The 20,024-nt window shown below is 37.7% G+C and overlaps 1 protein-coding gene across 2 annotated transcripts in view; it reads right to left on the reverse strand.

Moving 5' to 3' along the window:
• Positions 1-20,024, reverse strand: part of LOC120526008 (peroxidasin) — a 221,394-nt gene that overhangs the window by 91,099 nt on the left and 110,271 nt on the right. Inside the window, exon 4 of one of the 2 annotated variants that reach the window (XM_039748809.1) lies at positions 10,188-10,259. The exons of the other annotated variant lie outside the window; for it this stretch is intronic. Within the exon in view, the coding sequence (XP_039604743.1) occupies positions 10,188-10,259 (72 nt within the window). The remainder of the gene's footprint in view (positions 1-10,187; positions 10,260-20,024) is intronic. 2 annotated transcript variants of the gene reach the window in all.

The following is a 20,024-nucleotide window of genomic DNA, read 5'->3' on the forward strand; positions in this document are numbered from 1 at the left end:
TAGTAACGAGATTTCTATAAACTCATGTCATATGGGGAAACTGTCAGGACCATAAAAATACTTTGTTGTAATGAAAATTTCGTTGTAATGGAATTTTACCTGTGTGTGTATATATATATATATATATATATATATACTAGCAAAATGCCTGCGCTTCACAGCGGAGAAGTAGTGTGTTAAAGAAGTAATGAAAAAGAAAAGGAAACATTTTAATAACGTAACATGATTGTTAATGTAATTGTTTTGTCTTTGACATGAGTGTTGTTGTCATATCTATATATCTATATAAATAAATCTATACTAATAAAAGGCAAAGCCCTCACTGACTGACTCACTGACTCACTCACTGACTCATCACTAATTCTCCAACTTCCCGTATAGGTAGAAGGCTCAAATTTGGCAGGCTCATTCCTTACAGCTTACTTACAAAAGTTGGGCAGGTTTCATTTGGAAATTCTACGCGTAATGGTCATAACTGGAAGCTATTTTTCTCCATATACTGTAATGGAGTTGAGCTGGATGGCCGTGGGGGGGCGGAGTTTCGTGTGACATCATCACGCCTTCCAATGTAATCATGTGAACTGACTATCAACGCAGTACGTAGAAAACCAGGAAGAGCTCCAAAAAGCGCTGAAGAAAACATGCATTATATAATTGAGAAGGCAGCGAAACAATAAGAAGCGAGCGACTGACATTTACAACCATATTCATGAGTGCTGCTACTTCGGAAACAAAGCACTGTGTAAACCTAAAGTTTAAATTGAGTTCATAGACAGGCTGCCGCTCCCAGTTTTGACTTTATATATTCTGACGCCAACTTTATATATTCACAAAATCAATTTATTTGCCTGTTTGGCACCCCATAGTATATGTGTGTGTGTATATATGTACACATGTATGTATGTATATATTTATATATATATATATACTTTGTATATGCCAGCAACACTCATGACAATGACAAAACAATTACATTGTCAATCATGTTACGTTATTATTACAAGTTACAAAGTGATCAAAACTCTCGTTTATATCCTGCGTCTTCTCATTAAATTTGTATCCCGCATTAGCTGTGGGCATGACAAACGCCAGTGGCAGCCTGTCTATGAACTTAATTTAAACTTTAGGTTTACACCGTGCTTTGTTTTCGAAGTAGTTGCACTCATGAATATGCTTGTATGTGTTTGACCGATGTTGACTTACTAATTTTGGTCCTGAAGCCAGTCATTTCATCAGGTTTGGGCTGTCGACACCTTTTGTTGGTACTCAAACTGCTATTGCTAGTGCTAACAGCAAACACAGTTTTGCTGTAACATGTTTTGTATTTAGATGGTACCATAAGATTGAAATGCTAATGCATGTTTTCTTCAGCGCTTTTTGGAGCTCTTCCTTGTTTTCTACGTACTGCGTTGACAGTCAGTTCACGTGATTACATAGGAGGCGTGATGATGTCACACGAAACTCCGCCCCCCGCGGCCATCCAGCTCAACTCCATTACAGTATATGGAGATAAATAGCTTCCAGTTATGACCATTACGCGTAGAATTTCGAAATGAAACCTGCCCAACTTTTGTAAGGAAGCTGTAAGGAATGAGCCTGCCAAATTTCAGCCTTCTACCTATACGGGAAGTTGGAGAATTAGTGATGAGTCAGTGAGTCAGTCAGTCAGTCAGTGAGGGCTTTGCCTTTTATTAGTATATATATATATATATATTGTGGCACATGGCTGGGGGTGGTACTCAGCCAGGACGCCCAAGAGGACCGGAGGAGGGCTTACGCCTCCTCCAGACCACGAGGGGGCGACCACCCTGGTTGTGTTGGGGACCACGGGTGCAACCCTGTAGGGGCCCGTGGTCACCGCCAGGGGGCGCGCCAATGCCTGGAGAACCCTGGACCGCAGCACTTCCGCCACACCCTGAAGTGTGCTGGGGGGAAGAGTATCAGGGGCACCCACAGGGGAGTGCCAGCGGAAGATTACTGGAGGGCACCTGGAGCACATCCGGGTAGATATAAAAGGGGCCGCCTCCCTCCACTTGAGGCTGGAGTCAGGTGGAAGTGGACAGAGCTTGTGAAGAGAGGCAGGAGGCAGCCTGAAGAAAGGACAGGGCATTAAGGAAGAGGCCTGGACTTTTGGGGTGATTGGTGCTGAGGCACTGGGTTGTGCACTTTATTGTAAATATATTGTAAATAAACATGTGTGTGGTGATCTCAAACGATGTCCGTCTGTCTGTGTCCAGGTCAGGTTCCACAATATATATGTTACCGGCAAAGTTTGAAAGCCAGTATTCTATAGAATGCCTAGGCATTGTATATAATGCCCAAAACTAGCCGGCAATGTATGAAACGATTAATATTTCACACATTTCCTAGGCATTCTATAGAATGCCAAATGAGAAACCGGCAAAGTATGAAATACATCTCTGATTCGTTTTGAATATCAAGTGGCAAGGCACGTGACTTTTAACGTGCGCCTCAGGCTTAGAATTTGTCAGTTGCACTTTGCGTTTTGTTCGGGAGTGTCAAAATATGCAATTTTACTTAAATTAGTTAAAAAAAAATTTGTTTTTTTACTGTGCTCCATGAAGGTGATTCACGCAATATATTGGCAGTTGTAATGAGTGTGACAGAGGATGGTTTCTACTGACTTGGAACTTCTGAAGGAATTTTAAAACAAGTATATGCGAAATCACAATTCACTTTATGCCCTAAGAACTTGCTTAGAATTGAAGATATTCCTGACCATGAATTCCTCTCCGGTCAGTTGCAATTGCTCAGTCCAGTGGAAGCGGCCAAGGAATCGTCAAATGTGTGTGTAAAACAAAGTGCCAAAATATGGAATGTCATTGCTTAAAAAATGTAATGAAATGTAATTCAAAATGTCATTCAAGCCTACCATATTGCAACAAGTAGGTTAATTTTAATTTCTTATTTTTTATATGAAAATTTTGTTTCCCTTAATAAAAAAGGCATAAATTTTGTTTTGTACAACTTTCATTTTTCTTTACGTATTTTGAATATTTTTTTTTTAATTGCACTCTCATTATTTTTTTCAGAGTAACATTTGTATTTTTGAGGAATGCACGTCAATTATATAATAGCCTTATCAGGACCTTTTTTCATACTTTGCCTAAATAGCATTTGTCATTCTATAGAATGCCTAGGTATTATATACAATGCCTAGGGAAAGTGTGTAATAATTCTCATATTTCATACATTGCCTAAAAATTCCAGCCATTATATACAATGCCTAGGTATTCTATAGAATGCCAGCTTTTCATACTTTGCCAGTAACATATATATTATTAAAGGAACACTTTTTAATCAGAGTATAGTATCATGTCAATAAAACCTCTAGGATATTGATCCGGTAAGTTAAGTAGCAGAGGGGGTTGTTCATCAGTTTCAGCTGCTTTGGTGTTAATGAAATTAACCACAGGTGCACTAGAGGGGCAACAATGAGACGACCCCCAAAACAGGAATGGTTTAACAGGTGGAGGCCACTGACATTTTTCCTTCCTCATCTTTTCTGACTGTTTTTTCACTAGTTTTGCATTTGGCTACTGTCAGTGTCACTACTGGTAGTATGAGGTGATACCTGGACCCTACAGAGGTTGCACAGAAAGTGTGACTTCTCCAGGATGGCACATCAATACGTGCCATTGCCAGAAGGTTTGCTGTGTCTCCCAGCACAGTCTCAAAAGCATTGAGGAGATTCCAGGAGACAGGAAGTTAACTCTAGGAGAGCTGGACAGGGCCGTAGAAGGTCCTTAACCCATCAGCAGGACCGGTATCTGCTCCTTTGGGCAAGCAGGAACAGGATAAGCACTGTCAGAGCCCTACAAAATGGCCTCCAGCAGGCCACTGGTGTGAATGTCTCTGACAAAACAATCAGAAACAGACTTCATGAGGGTGGCCTGAGGGCCCAATGTCCTCTAATCAGCCATGTGATCACTGCCCGGTGCGCTGGACCTCGACTGGCATTTGCCATAGAATACCAGAATTGGCAGGTCCACCACTGGCACCCTGTGCTTTTCACAGATGAGAACAGGTTCACCCTAAGCACATGTTACAAATGTGAAAGGCTCCTGAGAAGACATGGAGATTGTTATGCTGCCTGTACATGATTCAGCATGACAGGTTTGGTGGTGGGTCAGTGATGTCTGGGGAGGAAATATCTATGTTTTGGTCTATTCAATGCTGCTAGGTTGCACCTCAGACTGTTCAGGAGTTCAGTGCCCTGGTCCAGATCTGGGAGGAGATCTATATTTTTATTTTTGGCCTCTGATCTTCATTATTGAATTACATTTAGGCTCACTTAGGCTAGGCATTTTGATTAAACCTCTTACAGAGGCTTGTATAAAGTTACCAAAAAGATATGATGGAGAAAAAAAAAAAAGAAGAAAAATCGGATAATATGTTTTTCAATAACAAACAATATATACATGCCACATGAATATTTTATTAGCCTATACAAAAAAATTACATTTTTTATGTTATGTCTATTTATTTACAGTATGTAAAACTTGTAAATAGAAAAATTAAGAAATTTAAGCTAAATCATATATCTGTGATCAGGCATTAAAGTCCAATAATCATGAAATTCAATTATATTATGCAGAATAAATGTCTATTTTTAAAGGTGTTTTTCCTGGCCCAGTTCTGCACTACATACAGTATAATTACTCTGCCAAAGTCAGCTAAAGAAATAATGAAATGGACAGAATACAATCTGGTATGGCTGAATAAAACAAAGTAGGAATCATGGAAAAGTCGTATAATTGCCCATGTGTGTGCCATACAGACATTTACTAACACCAAGTTCCCTTAAATTAATGTAGGCATACAACTTACGTTATGTTAGTCATGTAACAAAAAACAGATGTGAAGTGATGTCATTCTTTAAGGAAAACAAGATACTGAAAATATAGCGTTTAGGAGTGCATGTCAGTTAAGTATTTAAAAAAATAAAAAAATATATTTTTATTATTAATGTGATTTAATCACTAAGATACAACCTGCATCTCATCTATCATAGTGCTGATTGTGGCTGTGTATTCAACTGCAAATGCCTTTGCAGTTTTGCTGACCTCATAAAGGCAAGCAGGACTCACCCAACTTAGTGCAGCTGTTACTAGGTTGATATCTTTAATGTAAAAAAATGACAGGCCATGGCAACAGTTTATCCAGTGCCTTTAATTATCTGGCAGGATGAATAATGATGTACTTCACAGGTGTTATTTACAAAAATGATACAAGTGATATGCCATTTCAATTTTCAGGAGTAAAATGGGACACAGTATATTTGTTATGAATTCTTAAGAGACAGAAAAGAAGTGTGTTTGGGAAGCATTCTTAACTAAATGTATTGTTTAATAATAGCCTCTTACTTAAAACACTATTGAGCTGGTAAAAGATGTATACTTTTAGGTTTTAGTGATATTTTAATTTGGGCATGAGGCAGCAATGCACTGTTTATAAGAAGCAAAATAAAATTCTTCTTCTTCTTCCTCTTCATCTTTTCCCACTTATGTGAGGTTGATATCCTGGATCAACCTTCTTCATTTAGCTCGGTCCTGTACCTCCTTGCCAATCAAGGCCTTTTACATTAGATATTCTTTTACTTTATCCATCCACCTCCACTTTGGCCTCCCTCACTTTCTTTTCCCCTGTATTTCCATTCCCAACAATCTTTTGCCTTTTGCTGACATATTCATTGTCTCTTCTCGTCAAATCCATACCACTTCAATCTGGTTTCCTGTACTTTCTTAAATATTTCTCCCACTTTACAGTAGTTCAAATTCTATGAGCTGTCTCAATGCAAGGACTGCATCACTTGTAACTTTCCCTGGTATAAAACTAAATTGCTCCTCCCTATGGTGGTCTCTTCCCTTAACCTTTTCTCTATAACCCTTTCCCAAATTTTCATTTTATGTGACATCAGCTTTATCCCTTTATAGTTTCTACAGTTCTGGAGATTGTTCTTCTCCTTATAAACGGTTACAATCACACTGTTCCTCCACTCCTTTGGCATTCTCTCTTGTTTATAGACCTTCTACATTAGGCCTCAAAATAAATTAAAATATACACACATATTGCCTGTGATTTCACTAAATGACCTATCACACTAATCAAATCTTGTAAATAAGCTCACAAGTTCTCAGTAACGCAACCATGTTGATCAAGTGATCTGTTCAAACTTTTAAGCATCTTTCTTTTCTGTACTGCATTTCCTGCCTTATAATTCAGATGGAACTGGAACCTCCTCATAACTGTACACATTTCTATATATATCTACTCTCTCTCTATATAAAATCCTAAGCCTAAAAGTACAAGATTTTGTGCAACAATATTATGTGATGTTTTTTGTCACACTTTAAATAGGGCTTATTTTAAAACCTACATATAAATGTTTTGTATCATTCTTTTCAGAATTTTTTCAGAACTTTAATGTGATGTTGTTAGATTTTCAGATTCTTATTCCGTTTTTAAATTATAAGCTAGAAAATATCAGGAACTCACATCTCACGAGATGAGCCTTAACCAAGAGTGCCAAAAGATTTAACCATGCCCGGGGATGGAAATAAAAGACAAAGAGTAGGACAGCTGCTGTACAGGCTTTTAAATGTTCAAAGCGCCGCACAAGATGCAGATCATGCGGTACAGCAGCAGCAGCAATCCAGCAGCTGTCTGAGCAAAGAGGAGGTAAAAAAATACTGTATTTGTTTGCCATTGTATCACCATTTAAGAGGGGGTTTCAGAGGAGCGACCGCGTCTCCTTGGGGTGCGTTCAGCCCCCCTCTTCACAGCGTGAGTGGCAGACTGGCTGCATCTGGGGGTTGGGCACCAAAGGTGCCAGGGGGGCTTGCCCCTCTAGTATATATACAGTATATGTGTGTGCGTGTGTGTTTAAACTTTTATCCGGGTATTTCACTGTTTTTGAAAAACAATATAAATGAATGGGTAGTTTGCAACAATTTTATCTTTTCTCTATTCACAGGTACTTTTAGCTTGCAAATAACAGGAAAAAATACAGTATTAGTTATACCTTTCATTATTTACATGTTGGCACCATTGTTGGTTCTGACCTGTTCACTATGAAAAGCAATGTTGCATTGTATTGCAGAAACCCCATATTTACAACTTGTCTAGATACATGAAATAAAACTGTGCGTCAACTCTACTACATATCCAAACACATAAGACAGACTGAACTGCATGACCTGATTTTCTCAACAATGTGGTGGTCTTAAAGGTTGCACCAATCATAACTATAACTTAAAAAAAATGAAATGTACGACTAGGAACAGTGACAATAAACATTTCTACTTAATAATTCTGAGTCTAGTTGTAACAGTATGTCAACAAGTACATGCCTTTCCTAACGAAAATGTGATTATGTCACATCACCGCATGCTATGCTGGGACATACTATTGAACATACAAGAAAACACTCATTTTGGCTTAGCCAGATTGTACTTCACTGTTGTTATCAGCTAATGCATGCTGAATATCTGCTTCTAAACGATTTTCTTTTATGATACCATAGTTACAAAACAAATTGAAACATAAAATTGCACATTATAGTATTATAATATATCTTTTTTCACAGACTCAATCCCCTAAATAGAGTAGGTGCATTATGATGGGATAATTGTAAAAAACTGCATGCTGCTTCTTCTTATTAGCAGCTGGCTGCCAAACTGGAAATACCTCCTGCCAAGCTGACTGTCACAGTGATCTAATGAGCAGACTGCGGGATTCAGGCCCTTGCACTTCTTTCCATTTAGAAGTTATTGACATGATTTACAGTAAACAGGCAGTGTGAAGAGAGGTCAAGACTAAAAGCAGTGAGACATCACCCCACAATCACAAAAATCTGAATCATTATCTGACTCAGCCTAACAATCTGTGCCTGTAGTCACTCTAAGCTAATGATTTTATATTCTAAAAATAAGTAACATAAAACATAACCCAAACAGTTCTAAACAAAAGAAAGAATTTCCACTATACAATAAAAAAGAAAGCAAAAGGAAATTCTAACACTTTGAAGGGTATAAACAATTAAACTATAAAGCGAAATACTTATTTCAGGAAATTGACAGTATATTGCAAAAGTATACTTTGAATTACACAGATGATAAAACATTTGTTTTTTACATTTTAACACATTTGTCAATGTCCTAAGTTCATAAACACCACATTTGTCACCGAATATACACTTGTAAGGGTTACTGAAGTATTGTAAGAGTTCATTTAAAACTGCCAGTTTTTCAGTGTATACAACTCTTTTTACAGTTGTTAATTTTCATTCATATCAAAATTTCTCTTTAATTTTTTGGTTTATATATATTAGGGGTAAAGCCCAAAAATTGGATAAACCAAGCATTACTCAGGTAAAGCTTGCATTTTCCAGAAGACCTGGGTAAAGCTGGAATAACATATGAATTTCTAACTATACCTGGGTAATATCTTTGAGTACTGCCAGGTTTATCCAATTTCTGGCTTTACCTGTAACATATACGCTCAAAAGCTAATGTTTTATGTATTCTTTTTTAGTTTCTGAAATAGAAAAGTGCTTTTTGTACATGAGGAATGCACATGCTTTAAGAAATAGAATAAACAACTTATTACAAAGTATGATTAGATGATGCTTCTGCGTCACAGCCCCAGGTTGGAATAGAGCAATGGGCACCCTCTGTGTATTGTTTTCTTAATATCTGTCCATCTAAAGACGAACAGGTTATGTTCTATAAATTAACTCGCTATGTATGAATATAGGCGTTTAGGTGTGCTCTGGAATACACTGGCACTGTGGCTACAGTCAGTGTAAGCCTTGAATGGAACAACACTGGAGCAAGCTAGCCTCCCAGCATCCAAGATTAGCTCAAGCAGGTCAGAAAATAAGTAAATTAACTGAACTGAATACAAACATTACAAACATTTGTATTTGGAGAGTGCAGTGGTAATAGTTTGTGGAACTTGGCAAAGCAGTATAAAGATTTTAATTATGAACTGTATACTTATTGATGCTGGTGACAAAGGCATTTTTCAGACAAAAATAAATAATTAAGTACTGTATGCAAAGAAATAAAACATATTGTGAAGGGCTTATTTCATGTGGCGTGCAGTGTCAATGAATAAAACAATTGAAGAAACAATTAAATAAAGAAATGCACAACAAAATGCACATATTTAGTGACATTTAATTATTTACACTCTCATATCATTTTGTTGCTCTTCCTCTATTGTCACATTTCACAATAAATTTATTCATTTGTATTTTTACTTAATTAATTTTGTCCACAATATTAATCCATAGTTTAAACCTAAGCAAGTGACAAATATAGTGGCTAGGGTAACTAAGTTGTACAAGATCTACGTTCCAAATTTGAAATGATAATTTCTTTAAAAGCTTTGTTATCTGCGTATTGTAATGATCAAAACTGAATACAATTTTGATCCATTTTTAGGCTATAAATTTATGACAAATGTTTCTGTACTTTGGGATGATTGGATTCCACAGGCAAATACAAGGATTTACTTATAACTAGAAACACACCAGAGCCTTACGTGTTGTCAGACAACGACTGCACATCAGTCTTGATCATATTTTTTGTTTGGGGGCTGATGTTACACTGGGATGTCTCCTCTGTCCTATTCTTTTTAGACTCTTCTGCTTATAGTCTGAGGATGTGTTTGTTACCTTACTGCATGCAGCAGGGCTAAGAATGAGTCATAAGCAAGAGAAGGAATAAAAGTTAGATAATAAAAAGCACTGTAAACCATGTTACTTATTGCTTCTGAAAGCATAAATGAACACGGAAATTGGAATACCCTGCTAATATGAAAATAAATTATATTTAATAGTTATCAGTTATTTTTTTTTTCCTTACATTGGTCTCATATTTTAATTGATACATTCAATTCATTCCTCAGAACCTTGTAAAAAACAACCAAATAATTTCTATCATTAAATTGGAACAAACAAACTAAAAGCATTCGCAAGCCAGTGTAGCACTTGAGGAGAAATCATAGAATTACTGTGAAATATGCTCCCTAAAATGTCACATATGGAGTACTTGCAAGAAAAGCACATCTTATCTTAACAGGCAGACATGCAGACATAAACAACACAATCTATGGTGCAAAGGGTAGGCATTAGGACACAGAAGGCAAAAAGCACTTACAGTTGCTCTAGAGAGACAAGTCCCTTAAATGCTTGCCTGTCAATTGATTGGATTTCATTCTTGTACAAATAGCTGAAACAAGAAATAATCAGTAATGTTAGTAACAAAAAAGGGGCTGAAATAGGGGAGGGAAAACAGATTTAAAGTGGGCAAAAGGATGTTAAGTTTATTAATTATAAACATGTTACTGTTAGATCGCAGGAAGGACAATCAAACTGCTCCTGAAAGGCTTTGCACTGTGCCACTCAGAAGTCCAGTTTTATGTTTTGCTCTCTTTATATAAAATTATAAACATTTCTATTTTTTTATTTTTTTGTTTCTATGAGAAAATGTTTATTTTCAAACTTACAACACACAATGTTCACTTTAAATGATTTTATTAGTTATCTGTGGAGAATCAAACTTTAGAAAATTACTTCATGAGGTGTATAAATAAAGAGAAGGACAAAGAAGCAGATGACCAATGTGGGAGAAACCTGAGTCACCAATTAACCTAACCTAAAAGTGAGAGGGAACTGATATTAACATACAAAAATTTACAAAATGCACACAGCTACAGAACAGGCTGGGACTTAAACCCTGGACTCAGAAACACCAGGCAAAAAATTATGAAGTAAAAATGAAATAAAATGCTGCCATATTTTTGCAAAAATGGTTATTATGAAATAAGATTTCATTCTAATGTATTATGTATAATGTAATAATTTTTTCATACACCTTATTATTTTTTGTTTGTGCATCATATTCACCATGTGAATCTAAGAACCAATTTATAATGCTTTCATGCTATGACGGTAACATTCAGCATTCACCATTTTGAGATTCCATGTTGCAGTTCGTATTTATATTTGTAAATATTTGTCCATTTTATTTACCTGTTGTTAGGCTGGTTGCTGTCATATAATATTTGTTGATGTGACTTATGATGTCATCACTGATCAACTTTTTAGGAGAGCAATTTGGAATGTTTGATATCCTAGTCTTGGGATGATATCAAAAGAATCAAACATTTTGTGAGGGCACATTTCTTGTTAGTTTGGCTTCTGAACCTAAGCCTGAATCATTAGACATTGATTCTCAAAACTTCAGGCAGTTGTGAAAAGACAATATTGTTTTCTTTGGTTTAAATGTAAACAGATCTAGTGATTATGGAGAAGATAAAGTAAAAACAAAGGCTTTTAACACAGAAACATAACAGTGAAAACATGCTGTACGTACAAGAAACCGAGGATAACGTTCATGTTTACATACACTAGGAGAGACAGTGATTCATTTAGAATAAAGCCCAAAACCACAGGCAGACGAAGAGAGACTCAAAAATACTGTCTTCCCAGTAAATACATTAATTTATTATTATAATGTACATACAAATATGGTAATAGGTTTATATGGTTATTATTTTCTTTGTCTACAGAATACAGTGAAATTCCTACTTGCATACTCTAACGTGTGACACATCATTCTCCTATGTAAAGTTAGTATACTTTAAATAATGACTAGTTTCAGCTTCTCCGAGGGATGTTCAAAAAGTTTCCACACTTTAACTCTATTTAATAAGAATTTCAAAAACAAATTGCATCACTTTTCTACATAGTCACCTTCTTTTGTGACACCAACTTTGTAATGCCCAATTACTATTCCTCCCGCCATCACTGTTTCCAACGAAAATATACTGTAAAAGTGAGGAAACATTTTGAATGTCCCTCGTATATACATAAAGAGACGATGAACTATCTATTTGGTTGATTACAATTACAATTACTGAACTGTGACAGCTACCAAAGATTTGTAAAACTCCATAACTGCATGTAAGTAGACACCAATAACCAGTATAAACACCTGTGTAGGTCAGGGTGTCTAAAGTGTCTTAGTGCCAGTTAAATTTAATCATAGATATTCAGAATTGGCGTAGCGTTGTTTATACTCTCCCAGATGTCTTCCTGACAAGAGGAGTATAGCTTTGTTATGAGGATTGACTTTCTAAACCACCCAGTAGTGAACTATAGGCAGCACAACTGCAACAGTGACACCGAGCCCCAGGGAACTGCATGGATGATGTTTCACAAGACTTTATTATTAAAATGCTTGCCTAATAGGCATTGAAAATGAAAAGGTTAATGTTTATTATTTCCATAAAGCTTAATTTTGACAAAAGGAATTTTCTGTAGCTAATAGGGTTGATCTCATTAAGAATGCGCATTTTTATTGGATTTAATTTAATTTGCAAGGTTCTACTTCTTTATTTACTTTTTTATTTTATTTATTTTTTTTTTTGCATTAGCACCACTTGGTTTTGCCACTGAACAAACTGTTTCTTAAGTTACGGTTACAGTGCTGTAGGTCAGAAGGGAAATGTCAAAAAACAGAAAACAAGGCTTGTCAGTTTAGTTAACATTTATATATTAAACTGCTGTTCAGGCAGACTGCTGATTCAGCATTCATAAAGTGGCAGTACCTAACAGTAATATAGATGAACCACTGATAAATCTAGTCGGTTATGAATGACTGTATGGATTGAAACAAGGGATATGAAAAAAATAAAAAAATAAATACTTAGTCAATTTGAGGTTGAAAACTACTTAAGAAATAAAAAAATAGTTAGCATCTAAGCCCCATTACCTTCTACCCCACTCCACTTCCAATATATGCTGAACACAGAAATTAAGATTTCGACAGCCTCCTTCTCAAATTTCAGGTTGACTCTATAAATCGAATTTGTGCAGCTGAATCAGATTGTAACAAAGCAACACCGATAGACCCAGATAAAAAGGGTTTTGGAAGCCTTCCTCACCAACCCTTCTGTTTTTGTGTACTCCAAAGATATGTAAGATGAAAACTTATACAGTATGCGTTCCTGCACTGTTACACATTTTATAATACAGGTAAAGAAGACAGAGTGAGGTTATAGTGAAGCGGCAAGCAAACAATTTTGAGAAAAAAGGCATGTTAGTGAGATTGAGATACTGGAGTGTATAGTATGGGCACAGCATACTACAAAGTGAGAGAGAGACGGAGAGTATAAGAATGGGAAAAAGGGAAAGGCTTCATAACGTGAAACAGGAGAACGTACATTTCAAACCACATCTCCCAACATTTAAGCAGCAACCAGTACCAATAAGTATAAAACGTAATTAGAGTTTTTGTGTTGAGAAAGTCTAGAGGCATAGTGCAGTCCATGTGTCCTTCCAGTGCTCAGCAAAATGCACCAAAAATAAACAGAATATTAAAATCTGCCAATTTAAAGTTGCTGTAATATGAGATTAACTTCAGCTTTTTGTGTAAACATTTAAATGTTTATGATTCTTTATACAAAAAATTTACCAAATTTCTTGAATTTTAGCATCCCTACTTGAAATGGCTTTTTTCTTTGGCTTTGTTCCTCACTTCTGTCTCCTTGATATAACATGTGAGAGACCACAGGTCTGATTGGGGCTTTTATAAGCCTAGTTTGGAGGAGGGCATAGGCAGCAGTTAATGGAGAGTTTCTGTTTTTTATTTCTAATTATTCTCTTGCTTTTTTCTTCTATATTTCTTGCTCTGGACACACATAGCTGCTCTATATTTATTTTTTAAGACTGGAATTTACAAACTACAGAACCAACAATAGTCAACAACGTATAGTGAATAAGGCCTTAGAGTTTTGGACAAAAGTTATTTACACAAACAAACTGGGCAATCCATTTCTGTACTGTACCTAATGTTTTAAATACAGGTCAGGTCAGGTTGTGGGGGTCAGTGCATTGCCGCACCCACCACATGACCAAACAGTTCAGGATCCTGGTTGGAAACCTCCCAGGCAGACTCGCAATCCAGTCCTACCATCTGGAAATGACCCTCTATCTGCCACAGCCAAGTGTTACGTGGGTGTCCCCTTGGCCTGGTCCAGCAACTCAGGTCTTCAACAATGATGACCCTGCAAGCTGGATCACCCTCTGGGAATTGCATCACATGGCCGTAGTTCATTCAGGTATGGTATAGCAGGTCCGTGGCTCTAAATGAATGGCCAGTTTTTAAAATAAATAATCACCGCACTCGCGGCTTAAGGAGGGGGCGTGGTAGTGTGGCTGGAGCAGTTCCCGGGCTTGATACGGGTGTAGACATTTCCGCACTGAACTGCACAGGTGCGGGGTCACCTGTGTCAGTAATTGATGCCAGGAGCTGCTAATGGCCACACATGTGCCATGTCCCCATTATAAAAATGAGAAACATGAGTGCAGAGGGGAAAAAAAAGGAAACAAAGAGATCGAAAAAAGAGTGGAAGTTAGAGGAAGAAGAAGGTGGCAGGAGTGCCAGTGTAGGAATGACAAAGCGAGCAAGCGACAGACAGAGAAGAGAGAGAACATACTCGCTGGTTAATGCAGACAGCTGGGAGTAGAGCCCCGGAAGGAGTGTTTGGTCAACACTTGTGGGCAGTAAGAAGAAGTTGCTCCAGCTGAGCAATTGTAAGGAGCTGCAGTGACCAAGAAGGTGGTTGGCATTCCGCGTTAGGCCGCAGGAGTCAGGCAGGCTTGGGAGAGTGAACCCCAGTGTGAGCACCCTGGTTGCTGGAGAACGAGTCTCGGTCCAGTGGATAAGCTGTATGGAGCCAGGGGATGGAAAGCATGCGGACAAAAGTAAAGTCAGCTGCCCCTGCAGATAGAATTACTCTCTAATTGCAGGGCCTGTACGGAAGAAGCAGGGGAGATTAAATGGAGAATGGACTAGGTTTTTAAAAAAGGGACAGCTTCTAGCCTCTTGATTTTAACTTTGTTTTAAGGGATTTATTTATTTTGGATTTTTAACTTCCCCCTTTATTTAATTGTTTTTATGGTTTATTTATTTATTAACTTTGAATCACTGCACTTTCTTCTTGGACACTGTTTGTTTGAGTATCTATACTAATAAAAGGCAAAGCCCTCACTGACTGACTGACTCATCACTAATTCTCCAACTTCCCATGTAGGTAGAAGGCTGAAATTTGGCAGGCTCATTCCTTACAGCTTACTTACAAAAGTTAGGCAGGTTTCATTTCGAAATTGTACACGTAATGGTCATAACTGGAACCTACTTACGTACATATATACGACCATAGCCTACAGCTCGGTCGCCGTGTGAGGCGGAGTTGCGTCCCTCATCATCACACCTCCCACGTAATTGAATGCCTGCCCATATAAGTCCATCCGTCAGCAGCTATCCAATAGACACGCTGCTGCGAAATATTCGCAGGTGAAGGACTGTGCTTATGCAAACGAAGATGAGATGGTCAGGGATAGACTAGTGTTTTGTCTTAGCTAACATTAAATAAAGCCATGGACATGGCAAGATCGTACGACATAGCACAAGCACAGCTGAGAACCTTCAATGCATGTACTCCGAGCGGCTCACGTGAACTGACTTTGCAGGACTGGGAAAAGGTAAGCCCGTGCATGCAGTGTGTGATGTCTCAGATAAAGAGGAAGACTAGCTGTTTATTGATGCAGTAGGAAAGGAACAACCCTCTGACACTGAACAAGCCTTTGTAGACATATCAATAGGAAAGCAAGGTGTAAAGCTTAAGTTTAAATTACGTTCATAGACATGCTGCCGCTAAATATTTGCAGGCAAATCCACAACTTAATACCGGGAATGTCTGTTAAACATCTTAGATTCACGAGTACCGATTTGGGTAGTGAACACTTCGATGAATGAAACTTGTTCAAAAAACGCATTACACAATTGAGAAGGCAGCAAAAGAATATGAAGCGAGTGACACATACAAGCATATTCATAAGTGCAGCTACTGCGGAAACAAAGCACGGTGTAAACCTTAAGTTTAAATTAAGTTCATAGACAGGCTGCCGCTGGCGTTTGTCATGCCTACGACGAATACAATATTCGCGAGATACAAGTTTAATGAGAAAATGCAGGGTATAAACAAGACTTTTGATCACTTTGTAACAGAGTTAAAATTGCTGTAACGGAGTTAAAATTGCTGGTGAAGGACTGTGCTTATGCAAACGAATAGGAAAGCAGGGTGTAAAGCTTAACTTTAAATTAGGTTCATGGACACGCTGCCGCTGGCGTTTGTCTTGCCTAAGACGAATACAATATTCGCAAGATACAAGTTTAATGAGAGCACACAGGGTATAAAGGAGACTTTTCATCACTTTGTAACGGAGTTAAAATTGCTGGTGAAGGACTGTGCTTATGCAAACGAAGATGAAATGGTCAGGGATAGAATAGTGTTTGGCACAAACTCAGCCAAAGTGAGAGAGAAACTTTTAAGTGCCAGGTCTGAGCTAACATTAAATAAAGCCGTGGACATCGCAAGATCGCACGAGATAGCACAAGCACAGCTGAGAACCTTCGATGCATGTACTCCGAGTGGCTCACGTGAACTGACTTTGCAGGACTGGGAAAGGTAAACCTGTGCATGCAGTGTGTGATGTCTCAGATAAAGAGGAAGATGAGCTGATATTCGCAGGCAAATCCACAACTTAATAGCGGGAATGCGTTAAACATCTTAGATTCACGAGTACCGATTTGGGTAGTGAACACTTTGATGAATGAAACCTGTTATCTTTGCAACGGTTGACAAACACGGAATATAACTTGAACATAACACATCCTCCACATACGAACCAGGAGGATCCCCTTGCTACCAGTGTTATTTGTCCTTATTGCACAGTTCTTCCAGTTACATTACAAGCAGTTTTGGGTTCGAGAGCTTCCAAATTTGGAAGAGGGAGCGTGAAGCAGGACCCACACTGTCACATCGGGACTCCATAAGTAACTGCTCAATCGACATAGTGTCAAACCAGAGCTACCCAAGAATTCACAGAAGAGACACAGTACCAAAGGAGTCCAGTCTTCATCTCAGGTCACTGGATAGCGTCCATGTCTCTGAACCATATAGCAAGACAGGAAGCATCTGTAATCTAAAGACTTGGACCTTCGTCCTTTTACATAAATATCAGGAGTGCTACACACCCCTTTCCAGCGAACTCATGACCCCCCCATGCTCTCCCAACCCATTTACAGACTTAATTGGAAAAGTCACCAGAGATATGAATGTCACTACCAAGGTAAGTAAACCTCTCCATAAGGTCAACACTCTCTCCATTCTAATTAAAGGCCTAGATTTTGGTTTTTATCCAGGACACTTGCAAGCCCAGAGACTCAGACTCCTCGCTCAGTCTATCAAGAGCCCCAATCAGAGTCTCTGTTGACTCCGCAAACATCACAGCATCGTCAGCAAAGTCAAGATCAGTGAATCTTTCTTCACCAACAGATGCCCCGCAGCAAGCAAGGACCTTACCCGGCACCAAGAGCAGTGTTATCCCCCTATACAGTAGTTGCCACAACCCAGGCGATCACTGTTCCCTTTCCAGATAGGGACAACGGACAAGTCTCATTTTCCAGTTAGTTGGGATGATGCCAGTCTCCCAAATGGAGGCAAAGATTGCTTGCAATGCCAAAAGAACAACCTTACCACCAGCCTGGAGAAATTCACCCCGGATATCACAGATCCCTGCAGACTTCCTTGCCCTCAACTGGTTCAGCATCTGTGTAATCTTAATTTTAAATACAAATGAATAAATAAAAATCTATTGTACACTCAGCAACCAAACAAAAAAAAATGAATATATTACAGAACACAACACAAACTATTGGTTTTTTAAAGGCTGCAAGTCACTGCAAGATGAACAGAACTCTCACGTCTTTCTCAAAGCTTTTATGGTGGCTCACTGCTCACTGCTTACTCATGCAGTAACATACACGGAGGAGCTTCCACTCCCTTTCCATCTTTCTCTCTGTCTCACCAGGGGCTGAGAATAAGTCCAAACAAAAAAAGGCTGCTTGTGCAGGTGGAATAAAACCACTTTGATTACTTTCTATACCTCAGTATATAAACACTACAATGTGTTCAGAATTATTATTAATTTCAGTAAAGCAAAAATGTATTTTAAGATGGTACTGGTGCATATTCTTAAATTTTCCACATTTTATTTGGATTATATCTTTTTTTAGTTTAATGCAAAATTTTAAGGACAGTTTATGAGTTATATTTCATGTGTATCAAAGTATCAAATCTGAAAACATCTGTTCAAAAATGACTACTTTTTTATTTTTGCTATAACTAAAACTCAACTGAAAATCTACAGGGCATACAACCAAAAATGAAAGCATGATAAATCTTTCAAAACTAATTTTAAACAAAATGATGCTAATGCCAAAAATAAGCCTCATTCATGTTTTATTTTAACAAAATTTGACAAGGACCAAATAAGCTTTTTTGGAATGTAAGACAAAATAAAATCTTGAGGGGTTCCTTTCTTGAACATAAGTTGTAGCTTCTGAAGTGTGGAGATAAGTTCAGAGTTGGCCACTTTTTCCAGTCAGTTGGGATGTCAGTCAGTCAGGCCATCATAGTGCTAGTGAGTGCATTTTCTGTTATATCGTAACAAAGAGTTCAGTTGTTGACTGGATCCCTATAGTGTCGGGGTTCCCAGCCCTTTATTTTTACTTGGCAAGTGACAACAGTATATGATAGGACTGTATACACAAAAGCAAAAATGCTTTCTGAAGAATAACAACATTTTTGGCAAAGTTTAGAGTATATTTTGCACTCTCCTACACCTAAAACATCTGCAAAGCAGCTGAGCAAAGAATCTCACAAGAGAAATTAAAACTACAAAACTGTTCTACATTAAATACAAGTACATCTTTGGAGCAAATGCTACAATAATGAACATATAAGTATATATATATATATATATATATATATATATATATATATATAAGTTTGCGTGTTCTCTTTTACTGTGTATACGTATTTCTTTGGATACAACAGTTTTCCTCTACATCTGAATGTAGAGGCACAGGATAGCCTGACTAGGTGCTCTGGATTGGCATAGCAGTGAGTAAGTGTAACTTGTCAGAAAATGATGTCCACTTCAAGTCTAGTTCCAGCTACAGGAAAGGCATGATCATACTGTGCCCCAAAAGTGTAACATACAAGTTGAAAAATGACTAATACATTACAAGTAATATTACTGGTAGGCATTAAACCTGCTTTTCTAGTACATGGTCATGGGAGAAGGACATCTTGCTGCAGCAGCACTGGATGGAAGTAGCTTTAGATAGGCTGCTAGTCCAGTACAGACTACAATCACTTACACACCTATACTTATATACACCAGAAAAATTCAGACCGACCATGTAACCTTCCAATGCAAATAAGAGAAAATCAGAGTACCTGAAAAAAAAATCAAAGGGAAAACATGCAAAAACCATAAAAACTGTGAGCCAGCAATAAATGAAAACAGGCCCTTGGAACTGTAAGGCCTGAGCTTTAAAAACCTGCACCACTTCATTCCCAACATTCATGTTGGTCCATAATCCAAACTAATTCGGGTATTTCAAAAAATTCGCAGCAAATGCTGACACAAGTATCTGTATACTGCACTATGCATCTGTGCTGTCTTTAATGTTCAGGTTTGTAAATTACTGTTTTTACTAGCAGGTACAAACTACACCTTAAACTACCATTCAGATTTGTTTAGATGATCTCTGCACTTAACAATGTCAATATGACTAAGTCACTAATAAATAGCTACATAAATAAAAACATTAATTTTCAATATGTTACAAATAAATTAGATCAGCTACTCTTTACTAAAACGTTGTGAGTATTAGCTGCAGTTTGGTTAACTAATAGTGATTCTGAGACTGGTGACATTAATGACACTTAATATAAAATACTAATGGTGAATCTAGAGCACATCTGCTATGTCTTCACCTCTCCTTTAACCATGCAGCACTACCCAAAGAGACTGTAGATCAGAGAATCAATTTGTGTGATGATGCTGGTCCCCT

Source organism: Polypterus senegalus, chromosome 3 (assembly GCF_016835505.1).
Source record: "Polypterus senegalus isolate Bchr_013 chromosome 3, ASM1683550v1, whole genome shotgun sequence".
NCBI lineage: Eukaryota > Metazoa > Chordata > Cladistia > Polypteriformes > Polypteridae > Polypterus > Polypterus senegalus.